General features: G+C 38.5%; 1 protein-coding gene across 2 annotated transcripts in view; it reads right to left on the reverse strand.

The window, feature by feature from the left end:
- Positions 1-12,985: 12,985 nt before the first annotated feature.
- rabep1.L (rabaptin, RAB GTPase binding effector protein 1 L homeolog) overlaps positions 12,986-27,948 on the reverse strand; it is a 42,118-nt gene continuing 27,155 nt past the window's right edge. The window contains exons 7-19 of one of the 2 annotated variants that reach the window (XM_018247009.2): positions 27,146-27,324; positions 23,946-24,053; positions 23,180-23,644; positions 22,357-22,461; positions 21,876-21,992; positions 21,018-21,116; positions 20,331-20,471; positions 20,017-20,206; positions 19,775-19,786; positions 17,894-17,949; positions 17,155-17,253; positions 16,284-16,400; positions 12,986-13,361 (exon numbers count right to left, since the gene is read on the reverse strand). In XM_018247009.2, coding sequence (XP_018102498.1) covers positions 13,260-13,361; positions 16,284-16,400; positions 17,155-17,253; positions 17,894-17,949; positions 19,775-19,786; positions 20,017-20,206; positions 20,331-20,471; positions 21,018-21,116; positions 21,876-21,992; positions 22,357-22,461; positions 23,180-23,644; positions 23,946-24,053; positions 27,146-27,324 — 1,790 coding nt within the window. In that variant the 3' untranslated portion in view covers positions 12,986-13,259. The remainder of the gene's footprint in view (positions 13,362-16,283; positions 16,401-17,154; positions 17,254-17,893; positions 17,950-19,774; positions 19,787-20,016; positions 20,207-20,330; positions 20,472-21,017; positions 21,117-21,875; positions 21,993-22,356; positions 22,462-23,179; positions 23,645-23,945; positions 24,054-27,145; positions 27,325-27,948) is intronic. The other variant, XM_018247010.2, reaches the window with a different exon arrangement.

The following is a 27,948-nucleotide window of genomic DNA, read 5'->3' on the forward strand; positions in this document are numbered from 1 at the left end:
CTTTCAGAAAGTATATGGTTTTCTAGGGTCTCCATACTGTTAGGGGGTCTTGTGGCACATAATACACATATCTGGCGATCATATTTAGGGTGCTTTTCTTGGTATGTAATGATACATAGGCGAAATGATGCTGGAAAGTTGAAGCTTTCAGGCAATTTTCAGATATTTTACTAAAACCGACAAATATGGGTACGGCTTGTGACTCAGTAGTTTGGAGCAGAATGGCATGAATACCCATTTTAGATTTGGTAGAATGTGTGCTTTACAAAAATATATGGTTTTCTGGGGTAAACCTACTGTTTAAGGATTTTTGAATATAAAGTATGCTGTTTTCTGCCTTCATGCTTTCAAAATTCAGTAATATACTGCAGGGAGTTTTTGCATGTTCGAGAGACATGAGGCTTTTTAAATCAGTTGGATTTTCATGCGTAAAATGAAGTATTTTTTTTTTTTGTATAAATTCATATATTGTGAAAAATAGGAATTTTTTAAATTTTTTTCGCATTTAGCACTATAAATCTTTTTGCAGAGGTGGAAATACATGAAAACGCAGGCAGATTTAGAAAGCTCAGGTTCTCCTGAAAAAAAAAACCAATGTATAGTTTTCCTAGGTAAACTAAAGGGAGCATTTCGTGCAAATGATATGTGATATTCTGCTGGCACTTAAAGGGTTAAACAGGCTTCATGCTAAACAGGTCTACCAATATACAAAAGAACATACTGTGTAAAATTGTAGTGGTGCAAAATAAATGTATTCCCAAAAAGATACAAAATAAGGCAACAGAAGAACATCAGAGCAGCCTTTGACTACTTGGTGCAAACAATTCAATGAGGTTAAAGGCGCAATCACTGGCTCAATGGTAGGGATAGAGATTACCAATACAGGTAAAATAAAATCCAGATTTATTAGTTCTAGGGATGCACCGAATCCGGGATACGGCCAGGATTTGGCCTTTTTCCGCAGGATTTGGATTCGGCCGAATCCTTCTGCCCGGCCGAACCGAATCCCAATCTGCATATGCAAATTAGGGACGGGAAGGGAAATCGTGTTACTTTTTATCACAAAATAAGGAAGTAAAAAATGTTTTCCTTTTCTCACCCCTAATTTACATATGCAAATTCGGGTTCGGTATTCGGCCGAATCTTTAGAGAAGGATTCGGGTGGAAATAAATAGTGGATTCGGTGCATCCCTAATTAGTTAATTTAAAATAAAATTAGAAAACTCAAAAATGGATGAAATAGAGCAGGGGAGTGCATGGCTATACGCGTTTCGTGACTATAACGGTCACTTCATCAGAAGCCAAAAGCGCCCCCTGCTGACAACATATTTATACACACTTTAAAAACACCAGGTAATTTCTAATGTACGGTATTTAAATGAACTAATAAATCTGGATTTTATTTTACCTGTATTGGTAATCTCTATACCTACCATTGAGCCAGTGATTGCGCCTTTAACCTCGTTGAATTGTTTGTACCACGTGACCAGAGTGGAACTACTAGACTGAGAGATAGAGCTCTCATCTCACCTCGTATGAGTCGACTGCGCTTATACTTTTGATACTTTTGCAGAATTCTGCACTGAAATCCATTTCTCAAAAGAGCAAACAGATTTTTTTATATTCAATTTTGAAATCTGACATGGGGCTAGACATATTGTCAATTTCCCAGCTGCCCCAAGTCATGTGACTTGTGCTCTGATAAACTTCAGTCACTCTTTACTGCTGTACTGCAAGTTGGAGTGATATCACGCCCATCCCTCCCCCCCCCAGCAGCCTAACAGCAGAACAATGGGAAGGTAACCAGATAACAGCTAGATAACAGCTGCCTGGTAGATCTAAGAACAGCACTCAATAGTAAAAACCCATGTCTCACTGAGACACATTCAGTTACATTGAGAAGGAAAAACAGCAGCCTGCCAGAAAGCATTTCTTTCCTAAAGTGCAGGCACAAGTCACATGACCAGGGGCAGCTGGGAAATTGACAAAATGGCTAGCCCCATGTCAGATTTCAAAATTGAATATAAAAAAATCTGTTTGCTCTTTTGAGAAATAAATTTCAGTGCAGAATTCTGCTGGAGTAGCACTATTAACTGACGCATTTTGAAAAAAACATGTTTTCCGATGACAGGATCCCTTTAATATGTTGGAAGAAAAACAAAATAATTAATGAATGTACAATGCTTAGAATGTAAAGTGCTTAGTATAGCCCCCTCATCAATTTTACATTCACTTATTTTAAATGTTTACTTATCCTTTAATGCAGATCTTGGTACACTAGACAATAAACATGTTTATTTTCTAGGTTTCTGAGATCTGCATAGATCACCTAGTGCTGACAAGATACTGCATATAAAAATGTGCCGAGTATGCTATATAGAGTGGGTCCTATTGTATATTATTGATGTTGAACAAATAAGGGGCAGATTTGAGTTTAGATCTTGATAACTAAAACCTCACCCACATTCAATTCATTGCTATGGGAGTTTTACAATTGCATTTATCATTGGATGAAAGTTAGAACTCACCATTTGATAAATATGGTTTTAAAAATCCCATAGGGATGAATAGAACATGGGTGAGTTTTTATTTATTAAGAACTAAACTCATATTTTGATAGATCTGCAGTTCATTTACAGTGGTGAAACAACGACATATGGGCATTTATATATCACTGATTTGAACCACTACACTTTACACACTCTGCTGATGGTAATTCTCTTTTGCATATGGATATGACCCCGTGGCAGGCGTGAGTCCTCCAGTACAACACCAGACACCATAATAAAGGTGGGTTTCCCTCAGGTATTGAGCTCTCCACAGTGGTGGATAGGTCTACCAATAGAAACATTTGTACAGCCAAAAAAAACACTTAAAGCCAGGTCATAGCCTCTCTAGATGCAGTGAATGTCTAAAGGTGGCCATACACGGGCCGATAAAAGCTGCCGACAGACCAAGTCGGAAGCTTATTGGCCCGTGTATGGGGCCATCCGACGGGCTTCCCCGATCGATATCAGATATCGATCGAACGATACTATAAATACTGTCGGATCGCGGCCGCATTTTTTCATTGATGCGGTCCCGCAATCCGACCGCCCGTTAGCCATCGTTAGGATCCGACCGTTGGGCCTTAGGTGGGCATATCGGAGAGAGACATTGCCAAACGAGCGAATATCTCCGTGTATGGCCACCTTAAGACTAGAATGGCGTTACCTTTGGAAAATTCAACATGTAAGGCCTATTAAAGGACAAGGAAAGTCTAAAATAGAATAAGGCTAGAAATGCTGTATTTTGTATACTAAACATAAGCATGAACTTACTGCACCACAAAGCCTAATCAAACAAATGATTTATTCTTTCAAAGTTGGCCACGGGGGGCTGTCATCTTGTAACTTTGTTAAACATCTTTGCCTGACCCTGCACATGCTCAGTATGGTCTGGGCAGCTTAGGGATCATCATAAACAAAGCTGCTTGAATTCTGCATGGCTGTTAAGTAAGGCGGGGGCTCCCCCTGCTGTTCATAAGTATGATTGTTTCCCTGCTCAGCAGTTAGGGACCGTCTGACAATTCCTATCCACAGTAGTAAATGAAGGGAGAATTTCACTGCATACAGTCAGGTTTCTTATAAAAATGGTACACATTTTTTAATTAAAGTATATTGGAGATCAGTCTCTTTTTCATTAAAGAAAGTAAAAGTGGGATTTTATTTTTTTGCCTTTCCTTGTCCTTTAACCCTTTCCTTGCCAGCCGTTTTGTCCTAGATGCGAACATCTCCTGCCAAGCAGTTTGTAGATATTTTGCACTCTTTCACTTTAAGGGCCTTTCCTGGGGTGGTCTTTTAGTTTACCCTGGAAAACAATATATTGTTTTTATCAGGACAACCTGAACTTTCAAAATATGCAAGTGGAAACATTCCGCTAACAGTAGGTTTACCCTAGAAAACTACCCATTATTAGAAAGAACAGATTCTGGTGAATCAAAAATGGGTAAATATAATATAATATAATTGCCTAAAAATATTGCAATTGGCCGCATTTATCTCTCCCAATTTCTTACATACAATTGTAAAACACCATAAATACTGATGCCAAGGGTCTACTGAACAGTTTGATGCCCAATATGCATTGATATACCAAGGCAGCTGGCATGTGCGGACCCCAAATGAAAATAGTGCATATGATTTTTCTCCGCTGCCGATTCGCCTTCTGTGAACATAGACCCTTGACTTCATATTATGTGCCTCAAGACCCTCTTTACAGCAAAAAAACCCCCAAAACCATATATTTTTGGAAAGTACACATTCTGACGAATCCAACAAAGATAAAGCCGTCTTTCTGCACCAAACTACCAAGCTGCGAAGCTTTTCTAAACCTAGAGGTTTTTACAACATTTCTGAAAATCGCCTAAAATCGTTGCAGTTTGCCGGATTTATCGCACACAATGTTGTACGTACAAAGAAAAATCACCCTAAATATGGACGCCAGAGGTCTAATGAATAGCTTGATGCCCAATATGCATAGATTTACCAAAGTATGTGGTGTGTACAGACCCCAAATGAAAAACATGCATATGAATTTTCACGCTAGCCAACTAAGCTGCAGAAAAGAGAGCCCCAACTGTAAAAAGACCCCCAGAAAACTATATTTTTTTGGAATATCAATGGTGAATCAAACCAAGTAAAATATATTTTCTATACCACAGCACCAAACAGCAAAACTCTACTAAAGATACATAAGGAACAATAATGCAGGGATAAAATTGCAATAAAACCACAAAAATAGCATAAATCAATGAAATAACAAAATAATTGATCCGACAGCGTAATTAGTGGCCGAAATCGATTATCCAATAGTCACGCTGTTAAAATAACATGTTTTTAGGCAAAACAAACGGTACAATGAATAAGTAAAAAACAAACAAACACCTGTTTGTGAGTTTTTGTGTATACATATTTGTGCACTTCTAAAAGTTGCGTGTAAATTCATGTAAATAAGTGTAAATACGTGTATAAAAGGGACCAAGAGTGCTAAAATAAAAAATACCAATCTTTACTAAAATGTGTGTGTAAGTGTATAAATGTACTGTAAGTATGTGTAAGTGCAGGTAAGTGAGTAAAAAAAATGTGCGCTTACCGTTTTTGTAGCAGGGGAATCGCTGGAATCGATGGAGGGTCCCTGGACAGCGTGTCTGCAGAGTCACTGCGCAGCAGGAAGTGTGTGGGTGGCTGTGCAGGAAGGAAGAGGTGAGTGAGAAGCTGCAGCGCCATTTGCAGTGCATTTGCCACTTTGAAGTCGGATCTGCAACAATCATTTTGCAGATCCGACTTAACAGCCCCCCAGCCTGGTTGCCCAGAGGGCTGTCAACCCTGCAGAGGTGGCAAAAGCCGCCGATGCAGAGAGAAGGACTCAGCTGTAGGAGAACGTACAAGGTAGCAGCCTGAGCCCTGAATCGCCAGCACGTACGCCGTACGTGCTTGGCGGTTAAAGGGTTAAAACAATTTATCAAATGGGCAACATCTCTATATTGAGCACCTTTAGCACAGGTCCAAATCAATTTCCACCTATCTACTGAATTTGCCTTCTCTCAAGGCACCAGGCATGGATACCTGCCCCACTTTTGGAGGGGAGCCTAACGATATGACATTCCCCATTATTCTACCTTTCATGGTCCTTGAAGGGCATTTATACATTATGGTGTTTCTGGCCTTTTAAAGGAATTGTTCAGGGTAAAAATAAAAACTGGGTAAATAGGCTGTGCAAAATAAAAAATGTTTTCAATAGTTAGCCAAAACTGTAAGTTAAAAAGGCTGGAGTGACTGAATGTCTAACAGAACAGAACTTGGTCATGGTTTCCACTGATTGGTTACCAGACAATCAGTGACTTAAAGAGGATGTTCACCTTCAATGTCCAAATCTTATGAAACCACTAAAAATGCTCTCATTGTGTTAGAAACCCCAATTTCCATAAAAAAAAAAGTAAAAAGGTCATTGTAAAAGCTAGTTTATATACCATTTAAATCTGTCCTCCTGTCTCTCTGATCAGTTTTCTGAAGGATGGGAGTGGCCTGTTTTAAACCTGCACTTCCTATATGATTACATCACCACTCTCAGGCTTTGCCCTTACTTGGTTCCTATTGGCCATTGATACTGCCCTCCCCTTGTAATTCATTGGTTGCTTGTGCACTTGTAAGCAGTCACATAAATTCAAAGGCCATTGGTTAATTTCTCCCTTGCATTGGCTGCTATCTTGTGTGCATTACTTGAATGTCTCACTTAGGTAAAAAGACCCAGCATATCCCAAATCTAACAAATTTTTACTATGCAAATAATCATGTACATTAATGGACATGTAAACCCTATAAACCTTTACCATGTCATTAAATTGGGCACATATTCCCCACACAAAATGCATCATTGTCTCTGTATTTTCCCCTCCGTTAGTCTGCACTGTAGTATTTTCCTGAATGCAAGATCTGCTTCAACCAGGCGGACATTTTCTATCAGCTACATCATCATTTATTTATGTATGTATATCCAGCCACATCTGATGACCTTGCTCAGAAGTTTTGTTTATAACGCTTACATGTAACCCCACTCACTCATATGCATAATCCCACTCATACCTGTAATCCCACTCACTCATATGCATAATCCCAATCATACATGTACTCCCATTTACTCATATGCATAATCCCACTCATACATGTAATCCCACTCACTCATATGCATAATCCCAATCATATATGTAATCCCACTCACTCAAATGATGCTGCTAACATTTGCCCATATATCACAATCTCTGGAAGGTAATTTGATATATTTGGGGTGATTTAACTTACACTCCCCAAAAACGTCCCTTAGGGCTCTTACTTATGGGCATTTTTTGTGATTTCAACTGCAAAAATGCATTTTGGCCATTTATATGCATTTTTAAAAGCAACTTGTGGCTCTTCTTTAAGCGCAGTAAACCTGCACTCCAGTGCAGCACAGATAGAAACACACACAACTCTTTTACGTGGCCCCCGTACTGACACAGGCCCATGTAAGTGCCAAACACAGAATGTTGCATTCCACCTGCATTCAGAGCTTACATGCGTCTGTGACAGTATGGGAAAGAAAATGCAGCATGTGGCATCTTGATGAAACACTCAAACCTGCACATCAAATGCATAAAATAATACCCCTGTGTATGAGCCCTAGGAGTGAATGTTCTCTAATTAGTCATACTTTTGGTTTGGTATATATTATAGTATAGCCCAAACACAGAGATTTGTTGCCTGTGGTAAATCTATCCTGCCAAAAATGCTTCCACGTGCCTAAAATACATTCTGCAGCAATCCAAATGAATCACAGCAATTTTTAAAAATGGTTCCCTTTTTCTCTGTAATAATAAAACAGTAGCTTGTACTTTATCCCTACTAAGATATAATTAATCCTTATTAGAAGCAGAACCAGCCTATTGGGTTTATTTAATGTTGAAATGATTCTCTAGTAGACTTAAGGTATGATGATCCTAATTACGGAAAGATCCGTTATCCAGAAAGCCACATGTCCCGAACATTCTGGCTAACAGGTCCCATACCTGTAGTAATAAAACAGTAGCTTGTACCACAACAAATCTCCATGTGTGCCAGTACTCTGGGAATTCTGCTTTTGCCCAATATGTAATATTACCCTACTTTTCAAAACCATAAAAAATCCCTGTAGCTGGTATCATGTGTCGTTTGTGTATAAATCAGATTAAATAGCAATTTTATTAAAAGGAGAAAAAAATATCACAGGCTATGGTGACTGATTTCTTACAGAAAACATGTCAGTTTAAGTACTAGCAGCATTGTGTGCATATAAGTGGTATTCTCTGGTACAAGCAAAGGTAGTTCCCCTTGGACAATCATTGATGCACACAGATCATTATCTGTCTATTAAAATAATCTGACAAACACGCAAAATTCACGATTGTCTAACAGGCAGTTCTTCTGCTATTGCCTTTTAATATTATTACTTTATATCCTCATATTTGTACAATTATCAGAAATCCCTTACTGTATGTGAAAAGTGAAAAATACCACTGCAAAGTCCTTTCCAAATCTCTAATCAAACAAATATATATATATATATATATATATATATATATTTTTTTTTTTTTTTTTCCTTTATTGATACAGGTACACAGGAGTTGAAGGTTAATAATAAATCCCAGGGCTGTCTGGTATAATGATTATAGAGTAATTAATAAAATAAATCCTCTTACTTCAGCAAATACTGCTAAAATGTAATGTATGTGACACAGGCAGAGTTGTGTCTGGAAAGTTAAAGTGCAGAATCATTTGAGTATAGAATACAGACAAAATAAGAACACTCTGCTAAGGTGATGTGCTTGTATTTCTCATTTATTGGTACAGCTTATTGTGCAGAACATTTACTCAAGACTCTCAAGACTTATTCCCCTCTAGAAAATGGAGCCTGTCCACTTATAACTTACCCCCAAACACTGAAAAATGACAGCTGAGCCCTGCCTGAAAGTGACTGAGCTCTCCCTCCACATGAGACTATTCACCAGAACTCCCCAAGTACAAAAATTACATTTTCTCCTCCTCACAAACCCCATTATAACACAGCCACCCTCCACACACACAAAAGTCAGAGTTCTCCCTCCTCACATGTCGCCACAAGTGACAGACCTTCCACCCAGCACTGACTTTACTTTCCCTCACACAGACACTCCATTTACCCCTCCTCCCTCTGTGTGGATCAGTCACAGATCACTTGTCCCTTCACAAAGCAGCTCCCTCCTCCCTCCGTCAACCCCACACAAGCCTGTGCCCCCCGCACCCTCCTCTTCCCCCCTGTGAATATAACACATTGTCCTCCCAACACACACACAGAGCTAAACATTCACCTCCTTCAAGTCAGCCCCTTCACATAAGAAACTTCTCTGTGCATACATACTGCCACACCAAGTCCCACCAGAATAATTCTCCTCTCCTCACACGCTGGCCCAGCCCTGTCCTACAGAGCAGTGTGTATGCAAATTAACCACACTGACTAGGGATGAGAAGCAGACTGACAGGAGAATCAGCCAATCAGAGTTAAGCTTCAGAAACTACTGCACGTATGCACTTCCTGCTTCTACCAGGACTGTGTATGATGTTAAATAAGTCACAACAGTACAACAGTCACTGTAGCGTTTTTGGGGGTCGGCGACCCCACAATAGGGGGCCCATGATTAAAGGGCCCCATCTGCAAAGGGATACAACTGAGGTGAATATCTCATCAACTGCACATTTTTTGTTAAACATTTATATGGCAAAGCTTATTTTTACATGAACTGTTACAATTTTGAATGTTATATGAAGGTGAACAACCCCTTTAAGGGGGGGGCCACATGGGCCATAACTGTTGCTTTTGAAACTGAGCTGAATTCTAAGGCTCAATGGCAAACTTATTGAACAGTTATGTCCCATGTGGCCCCCCTTAAGGTTGATGACTAACTCGGAATTAGAGAGCTAAAAAGCAGTAAGTAGTGTTCTGGCTATTATGTTACACATCCAGTCACTCCAGCATTTATACATTACATTTTTTGGTTACCAACTATATTAGAAACATGTTTTATTTTGCACAGTGTATCTATCTACCCAGTTTCTATTTTTACACTGAACTGTTCCTTTAAGATGCCTACACCCTTTGTAGGCAAGATAAGCATGTGTACTTGCCCTTACTTTCTCCAGGGAAATAACATTCTACATTTCATCTACTGAACAGTTGGAATTGGGGTTGTTAATCTTACTAAATATATGTAGTAAAACTGTACAAATGATAAACACCTAATTGGGCCAATCAAATGTGTAATGTGGTGTGATGACAGTGTTTGCTTGGTTTCTGGGGAATCAGTATATGAATGACAAGATCTAAAGGTCTCTTCTTATGAAACTCAAAATGCACCACAGTGTTCTGTGAATACAAACATTCCCCTTTATTAATCCTCAGTGTTATGAGGAACCATAACTGGACCGAGTCACTCACAAACTCATTTCACGGAAGACAGAACAAATGAAAATAGACTCAGCAGCAGCTTTTTAATCAACACTTTCTTTACAGACACATCTTCAGTACAGTTTACAAAAGGATTATATTAGAATTCTGACTAACCGAACCCAATACTCACATTCACACAGAACATCAATGGCTTCGGTGGCTGGAATATGGTTTACCCTTTCAGTTTGTTTAAGTTCTGGTTGTTAAAATGTTTGAGTGAAAATGTTCTGGTATCCAGGAAAGACTACTGACTAACAGGAAAGAGCATACCACATAATGTTATTGAAAAATTGAAGGTCTTAATATAGTAGTTGTCATTTATTGGTAGAAGTCAATGAAATAGGTTAGCAAACATGCTGAAAAACACTTTTTAAACACAGTATAAAATAATACCATTTCACTCTGTGTGAGAGGGGTTGGACACGCATAAAGCTACTGTTTATTCCATTTCCCTCCAGCACTTAAAAGGAACACTTAATGAAACTTGATTTTTTTTTATTCTGTATATTAATCTGATGAATGTTTTATACATAGGTAATGTGCTACATAAAGGATAATACAGTATTGAAGTCCTAGAAAGAAATAGGGGCAACATTTAGCATGTAGCAAGGAGGCAAACGTGCACTTTCATTGGTCTGGGTCCTTGCACTAGATATTGTTTTAGCTGTACATGCAAATGTACCTTTCACAATCTATATTAAATCTATTTCTTGTATATTTTGTGTTACAGACAGTTTATAATCGACGTTTAATAGTAGGTATATATATATATATATATATATATATATATATATATATATATATATATATATATATATATATATATATATATATATATATATATAAAAAAATAAAAAAAAAGTCTCAATCTGTGAAGCTATACATATGTAATCCCATTCTAAGGGGGTATATTTATCAATGAGTGAAGGCAGAGATCACCACAGTCCTCTAGAGTGAAATTCCGCCACTCCATTCATTTCTATGGGATTTTGAAAGGCGTATTTATCAAAAAGGATGAACTTTCACTTTTACCATTGACAAATACTCTTTTAAGAATCCCATAGAAATGAATGGAGAGTTGTGGAATTTCACTCTAGAGGATTGTGGCGATCTCTAACTTCACTCTTTAATAAATATACCCCTAAATGTCAAGTTGGCCTCTCCAGACCAAGTTGGTAGCTCACAGGACCATTTATAGCAACAAGCAGCATGTGAAAATCTAGGAGGCAGTTTCAGAAGTCCTTTTGGACAAGGACCTGTTCATTGCGGTATCCAGAAACCAGTTATCCAGTAAGCTTCAAATTACAATTACGGAAAGGCCACCTCCTTTAGACCCCATTTTATCGAAATAATCAAATTTTGTTAAGGGGAACTATAGCAAAAATTAAAATGTAATATATGCTTCAGCATATGGAAATAAGAAACTTTGTAAATACAATCAATTAAAGATTTTGCATTGTTTTTGAAATAATCAAGTTTATCTTCACTATCCCTCTCTCAGCATCTGTTTCTCTCCATTTTTTCTTCATGCAGCAGTTGGGTGTCAGATAGTCATTGACAGTTAGATCCAATATATCTTATAGGGGGCTTCCTTTCCTAGCAGATGTATTAGAGCTCATTCAAGAAGACAGAATGAAGAGAAACAGATGCCAATAGGGGGATAGTGAAGATAAACGTGATTATTTCAGAAACCATACATACTTTTTAAATTGATTATATTTATAAAGCTTCTTATTTCAGTCTAATGAAGCTTACATTTTTATTTTTGTGATTGTTCCCCTTTAAAAATGATTTCCTTTTTCTCAGTAATAACAAAACAGTACCTTGTACTTGATCCAAACTAAGATATAATTAATCCTTAATGGAAGCCAAACCAACCTATTGGGGTTATTTAATGTTTACATTATTTTCTAGTAGACTTAAGGTATAAAGATCCTTATAACAGGGAGATCCGTTATATGGAAAACTCCAGGTCCCAAGCATTCTGGATAACAAATCCAATCTGTATTTCTTGAAGCAGACACTAACAAGCACATTAATACCAAGTATTCTCCAATTTTCCATATGATTCATCCCTTTCTAAAGTATCATGCTTACAAAAATTCTATGAGGCTTAAACATGTAAAATCAAGGGGATCTGTTTTACAGGAGGGTGAAATGGGAGTCTGGGAACTACAGAAATAGGGGTCGGTGCACTCTCTGCAAATAGACTACTACAAGTAAATGGAATTGTGCAGAAACACTGCTGCAGTTTCATATCCGGCACCGATAAACACGTGGTCAGTTGCTACTTGCCCTGTGAAATTAAGCTAAACAGAATGGAATATTCGCAGGAGGGTTGATATATGATTGCAGGAGTCCAAATTGTTCATAAACAAGTGAATACACTTATACAATGCCCATCGGTGGCCAGCTGATTTTAAACACAACAATATTGCTTTACAGAGTAATATCTGGTTATAAATATAAGTTTTTCAACACAGAGAAGTCCCTTTGCTTTACAAGATAATAAACCCCATTTCTGATGGAGACCGACGTAGCTGTTATCCATACACACAAGTTGACAGTTGACCAGCAGTATATTAAAGCAAGCAGGTTAGGATGTGTTAGTAAAAAGAAAAGGTTATTTTACAGTGCAATTAAAGGAGTATTTGACTACGCCATGATTAAGAGATGGTTAAGCCAAACAGAGCAGATTTTGTCAACAAATTCTTGAGCGTAACTGCCCAGCAGATTCACCTCAACTATGGACAATATGGGCTCCGTTCCCCCAAGGGAAATAACCAAGTGATACCCAATGAAATGATTGAAAAAATAAGGAAGGCTGACGATTATCTAAAAATCTTATCAGTCACAGAAAGGCCCTAGATCTGCTGTCATTTGTAGGGATGATTATATTTAGTAAGTTTCAATCTGAAAACAGAAATAAAGACCAGATACACAGGTTTAGTATGACAGAAACATCTCCATTTATCCAGACACAGTGATGAGTTTCATTAGTGTTCCGAACAACAGAAGTTCATCCTTTGCTCTCTCTGTATCTCTCCTGATTTGCTTTTCAGGCTGTTGCCAGTCACCATTTCATTCACATTTGCATTATCCTCTGCCTTGAGAAAAGAGTTAAATAATAATTAATGTTACTAGAAAGACGAGTTATTTTTTTATTTAAAAAAAAAAAAAAAAAACTCTGTTAGAGCCTCGGGTCCTCGGGTGAAGAAGAGGGGTCATGTCTCCGGCAGCTGATTTATGTCAGTCAGTTTTGTGTCATTCAGGATAGCACGAATTGCCTCCAGGGATTCAGTCTGTCTAATTCGCTCCAGCTGTACCTGAGAGGAAACCACAAAATATGAAAGGATTATATTTTACCTTCAATGAACAGCAAAGAATCTGAAACAAAGCCTCTGTCCCTTAACGGTTTCATTAACGGAAGGTGAATTGTACTTTTGTTTTAGCAGTGTGAGCACAAAGGCTGAATTCAATTGGAACGTCTAGCAGAAAGTACATAGCAGGGAAAATATGTGTCTAGCAAGCCTGAGACATGCAGTGGCATGTTGGCAGCAAGCTGGATAAATAAATTGGTGCTATATAATAAAGGATAATAATAATGATAGCTTAGCAATTCCTACCTGCAGCCAGCAATAAAAAGTGGGAGCTCATTAATCCCATGGAGACAGGCAGTGTGTGTATGGTTCATGCTGCCTGTAATGCTTAAAGGAATTGTTCAGTGTAAAAATAAAAATTAAGTAAATAGGCTGGGCAAAATAAAAAGAATTCTAATATAATGTATAAAGGCTGGAGTGATTGGATGTCTAAGAACACTAAATTCTGCTTTGCAGCTTCAATGGTTTCCATTGATTGGTTACCAGGCAGTAACCAATCAGTGACTTGAGGGGGGGGGGGCGCATGGGTCATAACTGTTTGCTTTTGAATCAGAGCTGATCTACTTACTTAGTTTTTATATTTATACTGAACTGTTCCCTTAAATCTATAATTGCCTGGCTGCCAACAATTGCCCCACACTAGCTAGCATACACACCATAACCTTTATCGGTGTGCAGGGAAAGCCCCAATGAGAATCATGCAACTGCACTTCTCTTCCCATTTAGAATTGCGTCATACCAGCTGAAAACAGAAGATCAACCGTAGTTACTGTGCTGCACTGTGTTACTAACAGAACTCTGTTCCTATTGTGGATAACTACAGCTGATGGATCAAGAACTTGGCTCTATTTGCAAAATTGCAGCCTGTTAAAACAAAGAAGTGCATCTAAGTCCTTGAGCAGGCACGGACCGCATTTCCAAAAACCACAAGGGAGCTTTGTACTTAACATCTGCCATAAGTAGGCAGAGAGGGCTCTAGCAGTTTAAAATCCCTGCAATTTTCAAGCTATAAGCATGCCATATGTCTCACATGTCCTGCCCCATCTGCAGGCCCAGACTGGGATTTATAATAGGCCCTGGCATTTCAATTATAAATCCATTAAAAATGAAAGCAGCATCTCTCCTGTGGGGCTGCCCACTTAACGCGTTTCGTGATTCGCTGCCACTTCATCAGAAACTTCTGACGAAGTGACGGTGAGTCACGAAACGCGTTAAGCGGGAAGCCCCACAGGAGAGATGCTGCTTTCATTTTTAATGGATTTAGAATAAATTTTGAATTTTTTAACATATTATTCTGGCTCTGCGGTGCTCCGTTGCTCTTCATTGATTTTGCCCTGGATTGCAGTTTGGGATAGCGGTCTGGACTTTGCAGCACGCAGAAGCTTGGCTGTGTACCGGTAAGTGCTCCCACTATCACTTTGTTGCTGGCATTTCAATTACACAGAGGCCTTAACAGCATCCCCCCATCAGCCCAATAAATAGTGCCTAGTGATGTGCCTGATACCCGTGGGTTTACCCACAGGTCGGACAGGTTCGGGCTGACCTCTCTGCTCCTCTTGCAGGTCGACCTTAGACTTCCGACTTCCCGTTTTATAGACTTGCACCTGCCCCACTCTGCCCCTTTTGCGACATCATCAGTAGGAAGGCGCAGGTCTATAAATGGAGGGGGGAAGGCAGGCCTGGGTCAGGGTTTTCTCAACCCGAACATCACTAATAGTGGCTATGAAATCCTACAGCAGCACCTCTGGCTTTTGCGGGAATCTTCCGATTGCCAGTCCAGCCCTCCCTCCTGTATTCAATGCTGTTAAATGTAGGCAGTGCCACATACAGAGGATGATGCAACACTCTGTGTAACATTCTAGTTTAGAAATTAGCTTGACTGTATACTGCAATTAAAATCTGGTTATAAGAAAGTTATTAATTGATCAGATAATTGGAAAAAAGGCATACTAGAATATCACAAAATACATGTAAAGGAAAGGTTATCATGTACCCACTGTTTAAGTAAGCATATTAGTTCATTTGTGCATAAATATTGGTCTTGTGACTTTTCACGACACCCAGTAACTGTGAAAGAAAACCAAATGCTGGCACTTTAAAAAGCAAAATGTCTGTGTTATAGCAAGCCAAATCAATAAGTGATGGATTCTGTGCATCGCTAGTAATAACTGTACTTGCTGTTGTAAATGCCAGGAAGGAAACATGATCCTCATACTGGTATATAAATATTTCTCATACTGTTCAAAGCAGTAGGTTTCCCTGAGGCACTATGTAAGTGGCAAAATCTCTAAGGGAGTAATGTAATAATAATAGTTCATACTAGATTGAATAACCCACATATGCCAATTAACAGCAAGCATTTACTGTCACACCTCTTTAAAAGCAAGCCAATACCAATCCAGTTACCATCACTGCTGCATCACAGAGAAACCAAACACAGAAGGTGAAGTGGGATAGCCAGTCATAAAATAATAATAAAAAACCTTCTTTAGGCATAAGGTATGCAAATAGATCCTCTATGTCCCTATTGCTATGTAACCATGAGATAACTATGAGAGCTTGGGTTCCTATGTCAAGTCAAGTGGATTTTATTGTCATTTCAGCCATATACAGTAAATAAAGTACATAGTAGAAACGAAATGACGTTCCTCCAGAACCCCCCGGTGCGATACAACAACTCTAGTACACGGTCATGCTGGGCAAAGTGGACATTTCAGTTCCTTATGAATATATTCAGTTCAGTCCTTGGGATTTGAGATACCTGATGGCTTGTGGAAATAGACTGTTTCGCATACTATGCATCTCTTCATGTAGAATTTGGACATTCTGACACTAACATACACTCTGTTCAGCAATGAAATCCCATACCTGTAGCGTTTGTGACAACTTTACAAAGTCCCTCTGCACTTGCTCACTAACATCTAGCTCCGTCTGTAGTCGCTGGGCCTTGTTTTTCTCTTCAAACACCAACTGCTCAAGGCTTGCCTAAGGGAAAATAGCATTTGGAATTGACATGTGTTAGATATTCCTCTTGTTGTATGTGTATATGGAAATAATGGCTCCTGAATAAGTATGCAGCAATATAAAGGGGATGGATTCAGTCCCCCATTATTAATTTTGATTTATTTTTGTGTCTGTGCCTCTAAACTCCAGCCTGACCACTAACTAACAAACACATGCACAATTCACAATCAAAAACTTATTTCACTATTGTACTTAAAGCCACATTTATATAGACGTACTGTAAAAGTTGGTGTAAAATATTTTTTCAAAATTGTAAATATCACCATCCTTGCAACTGCAGATATATATTTTATATATACACTAGCCAAAAAAAGGAGCCATATTTATTTATTGAGGTTATTTAGTGTACACCAGGCATTGGCCAAAACATAGAGCATAAAAACATAACCCATTCAAGTCAATGAAAGAATCTCATGCGGCAAAGGATGTCTGTAAAATTCTGTGGGAAAAAAGCACCGACCACTTTTTACAAAGCCTTTTTCAAACTCACATCTCCTCCAACGAGAATTATTATTATACGTATATACACATCTGTATGAACAGTTTTAGAACTTCATGTAACAGATAGACCAAACCGTCTGAATAAAAGTGTTGTGTTTTTTTAACACAACTTTCTAAATTTTATATTTGAATTGACGTGTACATATATTTTGTGGTACTTTCCCTTTAACTGAAGATACCATTTTTGTTTGGGTCACACCACTATGATCATTACCTTGCTTCCAGTCTCCTTTTTCAACTGATCTCCCAAAGAGTCTTTTAAAGTCTGTAGGTTCTGCAGCTCCTGAGTCTTTTCCTGTAGGCTGGTCTCTAACTGCATAAGTAAAACAGATCATTTGTTTTTGGGAAAAGTGCATTACATCTAACCATGTGGCCATAAACTAGAGCATAACTGCCTCATTCAGCTACTGCCCTTGTTTAGTGTATGTTTTGATGGGTGAAATATATGCCTTATGCTTTAATATAAACCCTGTGTTTATACCTCCCAGATACATATTTAGCTGTAACAAAATATCTAATGGCTAAAAGATGTGAACGAGTCTGCATATTTATAAAACCCCATTGTAGTCTGCTTCATTATGTTGTATATGGGAAATGTTTTCATTTACAATCTACTTTCCATAACAGAGGAAGAGACACACACACAAAAGTCTAAGACTCATAGAATAAAAGAGTTACTATTGCTGTCGGGGCAACATTTGTGTGTTTACCTGGTTTCTCCCACTAATATTTAGAATCAGGAAAAGTACTCAGAAGGAATATTCTATGTATTCTGTTCTCACTGTTTACTTTCTGAATCAGGAAAATAGGTACAATGAGTTTATAAATATGGCATAATTCGCATTCATATTAGCAACACACATTACAGACAGCCATATTATATAACAATTATCTTATCTCAATCCTGCTCCTGCCTCAATCAACCCTAATATTGAGACATGAATGAGTCTTACCTGCTCCCTCTCTGCTTTTACTCTGTCCAATTCAAGTTTTAAGCTTGATGTAGAAGCTGTAAATAAAGACAAAAGTTAAAATTAGGCTATTGGTGGAATCATTTTAAACTTACATTTACACTGCAGATTTATGGACCACTGTGAATTCAACCAGCAAAAAAAGCAGATTGGACTACAGCTCCATGATATCTTTGTTATATATAACTCCACACAAATAAATAGGTTGTGATTGTTGTTTTAGGTGCACTTTTCTGCAGTTTAAATTCTAAGATTGAAGTTCTCGGATTCAAATTTGCTTCTGAAAGAGATAAATGGGGTAGAATTTGACAGACTGAAAAACCTAATACTCATTTATAAATCCTAGGCACATTTGCTTTAGCGCAGTAATCCAAAGCACCCAGAGAATTTCGTTTCAGCAAGCTATCTGCAACAGACTGATCAAAGCCAATTGCTAACGGATAAATGTGGGTTACTGCACTGCTGCAAATTTGCTCAGTGTTAGAATGTGAGCCACTCCGTCAAAATAATTACTGAATGGTTTGGTAAAAGATGAAGAAGCACAAGACACAGTACTACACACTAAAAGAATCACACATTTACAGTGATGAGAAATAGAATTTGCCCCCTTTTTGATTTCCCCAATAATTGCCACACTGAATATTTTCCGGTCTTTAAAGAACATATAATATGAGACAAACGGAACCCGCTTAAACACAAAAAACTGTTTTTAAATTATAACTACATTTAACAAATGTAGCCAACAGCCATATCACCCATGTAAAAATGCACTGGTTGCAGCAATTGCAACCAAACACCTGTAATTTAGAATCAGTGTTTTAGGTGACTGTTGAGTAATTTTAGGCCGATTTAGCAGCAGAACTGCTGTCATTTGGAAGGTTTTCGTGTTTCATTCAGGTCCTGCCACAACATCTCAAACATTGTATTATGATTCTTCTCAATAATACAGACTTGATTTTATGTTTCCGATAATTGTCTTAAAGGTTGTTCATCTTTAAATTAGCTTTTAATATGATGTAGAGAGTGATATTCTGAAACAATTTGCAGTTGGTTTTCTTTTTTTATTATTAGTGGTTTTTGAGTTATTTAGCTTTTTATTCAGCAGCTCTCCAGTTTGCAGTTACAGCAAATCCAAATTACCTTAGCAACCATACATGATTTGAATAAGAGATTGGAATATATATAGGAGAGGCCTGAATAGAAAGATGACTAATAAAACTCAGCAATAACAGTACATTTAAAAAAATTTGTTTTTAGATGGGGTCAGTGATCAGACGATTCAGCAGTAACAGTGGAAGATGATGGGGCGCCTTTTTAGACCTGCACAATCGATGAGCCGAACAATATCCAAGTCTACTGCAAATATCAGTCAGCTAATCTCCCATATACACGCACTGAAGATCGCACTAAACAAAGTTTCGTACAATATTGTATGTGCGTCTATGGCCAATTAGTTATGCTTCAGCTCAGAGACAGGTGATTAGACATTCTCCTTGTGTTAGCCCAGTGTTTCTCAATTCCCAGCATACGTCAACCTTCATTGTATGTTGCAGTATGTTGGAGTCCAGCATCATACATGCACCAAGGTTTAGAAACATTTCATATAGAAGCTACAATGTAAGGGCAGGAAATGCTTTGTAAATAGAACCATGCATAAAGCATACAAAATAGGACCCTGCTTATCCTCTGAAATAATTCATTGTTTCGCCGAGATAGGATCAGCTTTTTCATATAAACGCAGACAGAGAAGGATGAAAAACTAACATCATGGTTCAAAGATAGGAGAAATTGTACTAAGAAAAGGGAGGAATGTAAAACACACAATACAGCTAGGTATCTGGACTAACACACAACTTCTCCTACCTTCTAAGATGTCTGTATATTGATCAGTGACAGGAGAAAAAGAAAGAAAAGGATAAGAGTAAAAACTCAGATAACAAAGAAGGTGAATATTGTATTTTAGTGAGAATGGTTATACATATTTATGAATGGAAATACATACCTGTAGATAAGAAATGCCCTTTGTAACCAAGTTACACCCAAATACATTACGGTGTATTTAAGAGGAAAAAAAAAAGAGAATATAAAATCAATTCAAGGCTTACCTATCTCTTCTTTGCAATTCTCTATTTCAATTTGTAGAGTATCTTCAATGTTTTCCTTCTGACACTGCTCGGCCTGAATTTGTTCTTTCAGGAAAAGGATTTCTGCCTTCAGTTTCTCTTCAAGGTGGTCTGCTGCAGTCCGGACACTAATAATATCCTCACGATATTTCAACACAAGATTCTGGAGCTCCTACAACCCATGGAATTAATTAAATCGTGCAAGGTAGAACACTGGGGGTAAGGCAAAGAAATGGGCACTGATACTGATTCTTATTTAAATAAATAAGAAGGCTATACACCTCAGTGTATATTACCTCATTGGTATCAGGTAGGCTGAAATGCTCTGATTGTTGCAGGGAAACGTGCAAGCTGTGCTTTCCTTGTAGGCTCTCATTGTCTCTCTGTAGTCTCAACAGCTCCTCAGAGACTTGCTCACGAGAATGCATTAGCACAGCCTTAAAGAACAAATGCATGTTATCTAACTTAAATGGGAACTATGGCGAAAATGAATATTTAATATAAGCTTCATCATACTGAAATAAGAAACTTTAAATGTTCAATAAATCAGATCTTTCCTTGTAACTTGCTTTCAAGAAAATATTTTTCCAGATAACAGTTTGTTTATATGCACCGTAATAAAGCAGCAAATACAATTACGGCCATGAACTGAGTGCATTTTATAAGTGCTCAGTAGAAAGATGATCTGGCAGACCTGCTCTTAATGCATAAGCACATATAAACAACTAACTTAGAATGAAATTACCGTAAGGTTGGAACTTTAGAAGCCTGAGCCCTTCAAAATACATTGTCACAAAAGGACACAAAAACATATATAGCAGAGCAGTGTAAATGGTCATAGCTCATGAGCATGTGATTTTACAAAGTATCTCCAGGTGAATTGCAGAAAACACACACTCTGTGTTTTGTTTTCTTCACTTGAATGGATCCAACATCCAATGAAGCCTTATCTGAAAACAATCACTTATATTCTGATAGATTACCATTTGGTCTTGAATATTTCTCTTTGCTTGCATGAAGGCCTGTTGTAAGTCAGCTAACAGAGTCTCAGACTGGTTAGTTCGGAGAGTAAGTGTTGATATCTAGTTCCAAACAGGAGAAGAAAATTATACACATTTCAGAAGACATAATTGTAACAACGACAAAGCTCTGTGCATGAATGTGCCTAAATAAAATAATGCTCAAAAATGATAAATGGCAACAAACTGAATATCTTAAGTACAGAGGGAGTAGCTGTGATTTGTGTAACTGGGTGACATTAAGCAGTGGTTTTCAGATTTACCTTGTTTAAACCCCATTTGAGGCCGTACATTTGGCCATGCCTCCCTCAGATAAAAATGTTACAAACATATAAATATTTCTATATCTGCAGCTCAGCCACAGTTCAAAAAATAAAACGAGAACATTAAAGAAGTGTTCACACCAAATCTTACTCCAACTGCCCTTTATGCCCCTTGGGGTAGACAGACCCATTGTTTGGAACCACTGCCTTAAAGGGATAAAACCATAATTGAGAAAATTAAAGGATGTGTGAAGAAAAGCCAGCTTTTAGTCATAAAAAAATTATTGTTTACTAAAGCTGATGTTTTCTTGCAGCCTTTGTGGCCACTTCTTAATTTAATCCAGATCCCTTATAATTATAAGTTCAGGCTCTTCTTCTCCCCTTCCAATACTTAAGATGGAGGTAAATATAAGTATTAGGCTTCTTGAATGCTGAACATCAATATACCTCTATAAAGAGATGTAGAAAGAAAAAGAGTCCGGAGATTTTTGGGTGATATACAATGTCATGCACATGCCTACCTTTCCCTGGTGTCAGGACAGTAAAAAGCTGAACACACCTGAGTACTTGTCTCCTCTGTATTTTGCTTCATATAATCCTCTAGATCCTTCTTCTCTTTTAGGGTTTTTTCCAGCTGATCATTTATTTGACGGAGCATAGATTGTAGTTTTTTAACCTTAACAATAGGAAAACAAACACAGCACCTCTAGTCAAAAGAGGCAATTGCAATAGATTTAATATGCATTTATCAAAAGAAAAACGTTTCTAAAATAGTGGTGCAGCACACTATTTTTTCCCAGGGGGGCATATTTTTTCCAAAAGGAGCACTGCCAGGAAGGAGGATGATGCCAAACATATTGGCACCCCCAAGTAAATCCTGCTTCTCTTGAAGTTTATCCCGAAGCTCCTATTAAGAAGATTGCAAACAACATATTTTTCTACATTACGTCTGCCACCAGAAAGAAATATTAGATCAAAATGCTATGCAAAACACATAAAATATTTAACTAAGAAGCCTATGTGTATATTTCTGTCCTTACTTGGTCTCTTATCTCTGCCTCCTGTGTCTGGATCCCCTGCAGTTGCTTCTCATAGTTTGAGCACATATCACAGCGCCTTCCCAGCTTATTCCCAGCTGTTTGGACCTAAAAGTAACAACAGAGGATTCTGAGATAAGAACACAACACTTCCTTGGACCATCTGTTTGCTGAAGGACAGAAATAATATTTATTTTATATATTTATTTTATATATATATATATATATATATATATATATATATATATATATATATATATATATATATATATATATATATATATATATATATATATATATATATATATATATATATATATATATTAGTAAATAAAAAAAGAGCTATTTTTTTTTACACAAATGTGTTTTTAGCTTACAATATGCAATTTATTATCAGCAGAGCAATCCAGTTAACAGAAAAGTGTTTCCGTGAAAGGGTTAGAGGTTAGGGTTCCCTGAAAGGATTTTTGGGTTACCATTCAAAGTTGTGTAAGGGTTGCAAGTGAAAGTGTTTTCCAAAAGGATTTTGGAGAAATCATAAGTGCTGCAACAGAGGCAGTTTAGAAAAGCAATATAATAATGTGAATCAATATATGCTACCAATATACTTATAACAAACATGTGAGCACCTATAGTAATCATCAGGTTGTCTCATCAAGTTATCTGAACTATAAGGTGACAACAAAAGAAGACTAAAAATCTGTTACAATCTGTTCAATATTCTGAACAAAACAGTTGATGATTTTACTTTGTTGCTCTTATCAATTATTTACTTGGTTCATTGCTGTCCAGTACTTAAACCATCATATTTTATCTAGAAGCTTACCTCTTTCTGAAGTAGGTTCCATTCTGTTTCACTAACAAGTCGATAACCAGATGGAGGAACATGCGTGCATTCCAGGGTCTGTGTGACACTTGAGAGCAGAGAAGCTGTTTCTTCTTGTTCAGGTGTCATTGCTTTGATAGCTTTTTCCTGATCTTTGGTTAACATAAATCCACTTGGCATGTGCAAAGAACCAAGGGAAGAGGTGTCAAAATTTTCAGAAACAGAATCCGCCCCAACTAATGGTCCAAAATCGGACTCGTCAAGGTTTCCAGCAGATTTTGCTTTGTTGTTGTAGCCCAGTGTTTTTGTTTGCATTGGTCCAGAAGCTCCCAAGCTGTCACTGGACTGAGCTCTTCGAAGTCCATCTTTAAACAAGTCATCTTGTTTATTAAAAGAATCCCCTTCATGTAACATAATGTCTGTATCTAATGAATGTATTGAGCTATGTAAACTGTTTAGTAGTTCCTGAAAATAAACAATTTAAGCAGTCTGAATTTGCTATGTCAATTCATCTACACAGTTAAACATTATAGAGTTAAAAAAAATATATAAAAAAACAGATATGGGAACAAAGTAGTTTAAAATCAAAGTGTATCCTATATAAAATGAATAATTAGGAAAAAAATGGAACTTAGAGAACACTTAAATCTTAGAACATTCAAAATAGCAGGACAACTGGCCCCAGACTTTCACTATAGCATATAATAGAAAAACTACTTCAAAAGGTTCAAAGGTTTTCACTTAGGTTTAATTTTAAATAAATAACCTCTTGCTTTAGATTTGGAAGTGATTCCTCCAGGATAACTTTTCTGCATTCTTCTTCTTTTTGCACGGTCTCTTTCTCTTTTCTTTTTCTAGTTCTTTGCTCCTCTACCTAGGAACAAAACTGAGTTAATAAGTTCAAAGGGAAGGGATTAAAACCAGAATGGTCTGGTTAGAACATCTGTAAACTGTTAATTACAGTAATCTAAAAGTCTCTTTAGTGTAGCGCAAAAATAGGATCATACAATGGTGAAACCTGTCTAATCTGGCCTTAGAACCTGATGTAACAAAGTATGATCCAATTCCTGACCATAGAGCTAACTGATCTTGCCTTCTCCTGATTCCTTATCTATGCTGTATCCTGTGGGATGACCCCAATTACTACAGTATATCCTGATATTCACTTTATCCTTTAAAGGACCAGTAACATCAAATTTTGTTTTTCAAAGATTCGTTAGTACATAACGAAAAAATAACACCAACACAAATTAAAATTTAAAATAGCAAAGCCTTTATTAAGAAATAACTTACAGAAACTCCACTTCCTGTCCTCTTCAGAAACGGCGAAAAGGCGACCATCCTTCCTGCAGCGCTCGATTTGTCCTCCCTGGCTAGCTCCAATATTCTACTGACAGCGTGTGAAGTGAGGTGAAGAGAGTTGAAGCTGCGGATCAAGACCCTGCGGGACCGACACATGAAGACCTTTCTGCTGTACGAGTGCAAGAAAACCAACTGGTGCAGGCAGCCAAAGATGCAGACAGTTTCCTGGGAGCAAGCGGTTCTCCCTCCACAGGCAGCGGAGCGCTGAGGTGTCACCCGGCTGACTGAGAAGAGAACCTGGCAGAGCGACTTCAGGAAAAACTCCGGTTCCGGTTGAGAGAAGCAGTCCTGATTCCGGATCTCTGTCCCCATGCCCTCCCGGTTGCACACAGTTGATCCCAGTATCTCCACAGCTCAGTGCGAGGGAAAGGACAGGGGGAGACTTACGGCCAGTCTGGAAGGCTTCGCATCGCGCCAGCACCGGGTGACTGCACATGTGTTCCATCCACCACACCAGCCCCTTCCTGCGCTTGGAGATAAAATCCTCCTCGAACCTCCCCGTGGCCTGTTTCTCCGGGATGCACGGCACCGAAACGATGGGAAACTTGTAGAGGAGACGCGCGTAGAGCCAGTCGAACTGTTTGTAGCGGCGGTGAACCTGCAGCCCCGTGTGACTGGGGAGGAGTCGGTGCGAGATGTAACTTTATGCCCTTGAACTTGGTCTGCTTCGTGGGCTCGTCTATGTTACAGTGGAACGGGTAGGGATTCTCCTGCCACTCAGGCCCGCCCGGCCCCTGCACCGGACACAGCTTGTCCCCGTTACACACGAACCCCGCCGCCTCCCCCAGTACGAAAGCCTCCCCGCCGCTCTTCACGAAGGCCGAGAAGCGGTTGAGGTTGCGGCTGACCGTGGCGGAGCCTTTGCCCGGGCCTTGTGAGGAGGCGATGGAGGCGGAGTAAGGGCCGGGCGGCAGGTCGGAGCGGGTGGATAAGTGGAATCTGCTGCTGCCGGAGCCTTCGTAGTCATGGTAACCGCCCGAGTAACTGCCACACGTCGGACCAGCTGGTTCCTCGGCCGCAGTGGAGCTACTGTCGTCTCATACTGGGATCAACTGTGTGCAACCGGGAGGGCATGGGGACAGAGATCCAGAATCAGGACTGCTTCTCTCAACCGGAACCCGAGTTTTTCCTGAAGTCGCTCTGCCAGGTTCTCTTCTCAGTCAGCCGGGTGACACCTCAGCGCTCCGCTGCCTGTGGAGGGAAAACCGCTTGCTCCCAGGAAACTGTCTGCATCTTTGGCTGCCTGCACCAGTTGGTTTTCTTGCACTCGTACAGCAGAAAGGTCTTCATGTGTCGGTCCCGCAGGGTCTTGATCCGCAGCTTCAACTCTCTTCACCTCACTTCACACGCTGTCAGTAGAATATTGGAGCTAGCCAGGGAGGACAAATCGAGCGCTGCAGGAAGGATGGTTGCCTTTTCGCCGTTTCTGAAGAGGACAGGAAGTGGAGTTTCTGTAAGTTATTTCTTAATAAAGGCTTTGCTATTTTAAATTTTAATTTGTGTTGGTGTTATTTTTTCGTTATGTACTAACGAATTTTTGAAAAAAAAAATTTGATGTTACTGGTCCTTTAAGCCCAGAAACTCCAGTTTAAAATGTGTAAGGCCACATTACTTGTATGATCTGACAGGGCCACATTACTTCTACTGAAGATCTGCTGCTTATTCAAAAGTACTGGGTGGCTTTAAATTCATGGAAATTCTTGGATTCTACTTGGATTCAGTCTACTGTAAAATACATTCTTCTATGCAAAATATGAAAACTACTGGTCACCAAATGTAGAAAGCCGTGACTTTCCATCGTGATTAGAAATAATAAAAAGTACAAGGGGAGGGGAGGAATAAAAGGAGAGCAGGAAAGGTAGAAAGGTTATATTAAATGATGAGGAATATAACAAAGGTGATTAGATGGGAGGATGCAGGAAAGAAGCAGGTGCATTTTTAGACCGAATATGCTCTAGTTTAGCTCTTACAGTCATATGAAAAAGTTTGGGAACCTCTCTTAATTCTTTGAGTTTTGCGTCTCATTGGCTGAGATTTCAAAGTAGCAACTTCCTTTTAATTTATAAGAGTTGCTTTGAGAATCCCATGCCGTCGCTCTTCAGAGGAGAGTGAAACAGAAGCACAACTTGCAATTGGCCACCTTAATTACCTTTTCTCATGTTTGGACACACCTGCCTATGAAGTTCGAGAGCTAATCCAACCAATCTGGTGTTGCCAGTAATCAGTATTGAGCAGTTACATGCATTCAAATTAGCAAAATTACAAGGCTACCCAAATTTTTGCTCAGCCAGTTTTTCACATTTGATTTCATACAACTGAATACTGCTTTGCTAAAAATCTTTGTTCAGAAAACACCCCAGTACGCAGATGTTCCTGGGAAATTAACATCTTGTTTTGTTGAAAGTGGAGTAAATTATTATGCAGGCTGAGAGGGGATCCCAAACTTTTTCATATGACGTAGAAAGATTTTAAAACAGTGAAAGCTAGTGTAATGAACACACTCTGGCAGGTTACACAAACATATACATGCTTTTTTGCTGGTCTAATACCTGTTCAAAATAATACTTTTTTATAGCGATTACACAAAACGTGGGCAATTCACACCTGGTTTTTCTTTTTGCTTTCTTCTACTTGCCGAAGCTGCTCTGTAGTGAGAACAGCCTCCATGCGCTTCATGTCCTGCATCATTAAACGCTGGGATTCTAAAAACTGGTCATTTGCCTTTTGCCAGGTGTGTTTTAGCTGGTTGTGCTGCTGTCTCTCCTGTTCCAGAAGATGACAAACTAATCAAAGAAACCCAAAAAAACAGCAACATAAAGATATGTTAACATATGCAGATACAGGCGTCTATTAGGAGGGAATACATTCAATTCCAAATAACTTTTATGGCAAGCAAATGTAAGCCAACGTTCTCACAAATTTGGGTATTGTTATCCCCTGCATAGTTGAAATAAATTTCCCTACAAAATGTTAAACTGCTTAGTAGAAACAAAATCTACTCTGTACAGCCCAATGTGTAGATGCCCTATGCAGTCAAATAAAGGGGTGCTGCGTGTGTGAAACTATTAAAAATATTAAATGCATGTTAAAAAGCAGGAAAGAAAATGTGAAACCAGATTAAACAATTTGGACTATCTGAAGCATAACAAGTACTATCTGATTCAATGTTATTTAACCTGCAGGCAGAGTGCAGTGGCCGATCAGCCCTGTCTTTGTTACTGCATCTCTAGATAGTAGAGTGCTATTGCTTTGGCAGTAACTAACCTAACTAACTAACCTAAAAATGAAAACAGCCTCACGACTTTAGCGTAAGCTTATTCATAAAGAAAGGAAACCAACTTAAGTTGCACTCTCATTAAAAAAGAAGGCTAACCAGAGTCCTGCTAAAGTTTCATACAGAAGTGCTA

This window comes from Xenopus laevis, chromosome 2L, assembly GCF_017654675.1.
Source record: "Xenopus laevis strain J_2021 chromosome 2L, Xenopus_laevis_v10.1, whole genome shotgun sequence".
Classification (NCBI taxonomy): domain Eukaryota; kingdom Metazoa; phylum Chordata; class Amphibia; order Anura; family Pipidae; genus Xenopus; species Xenopus laevis.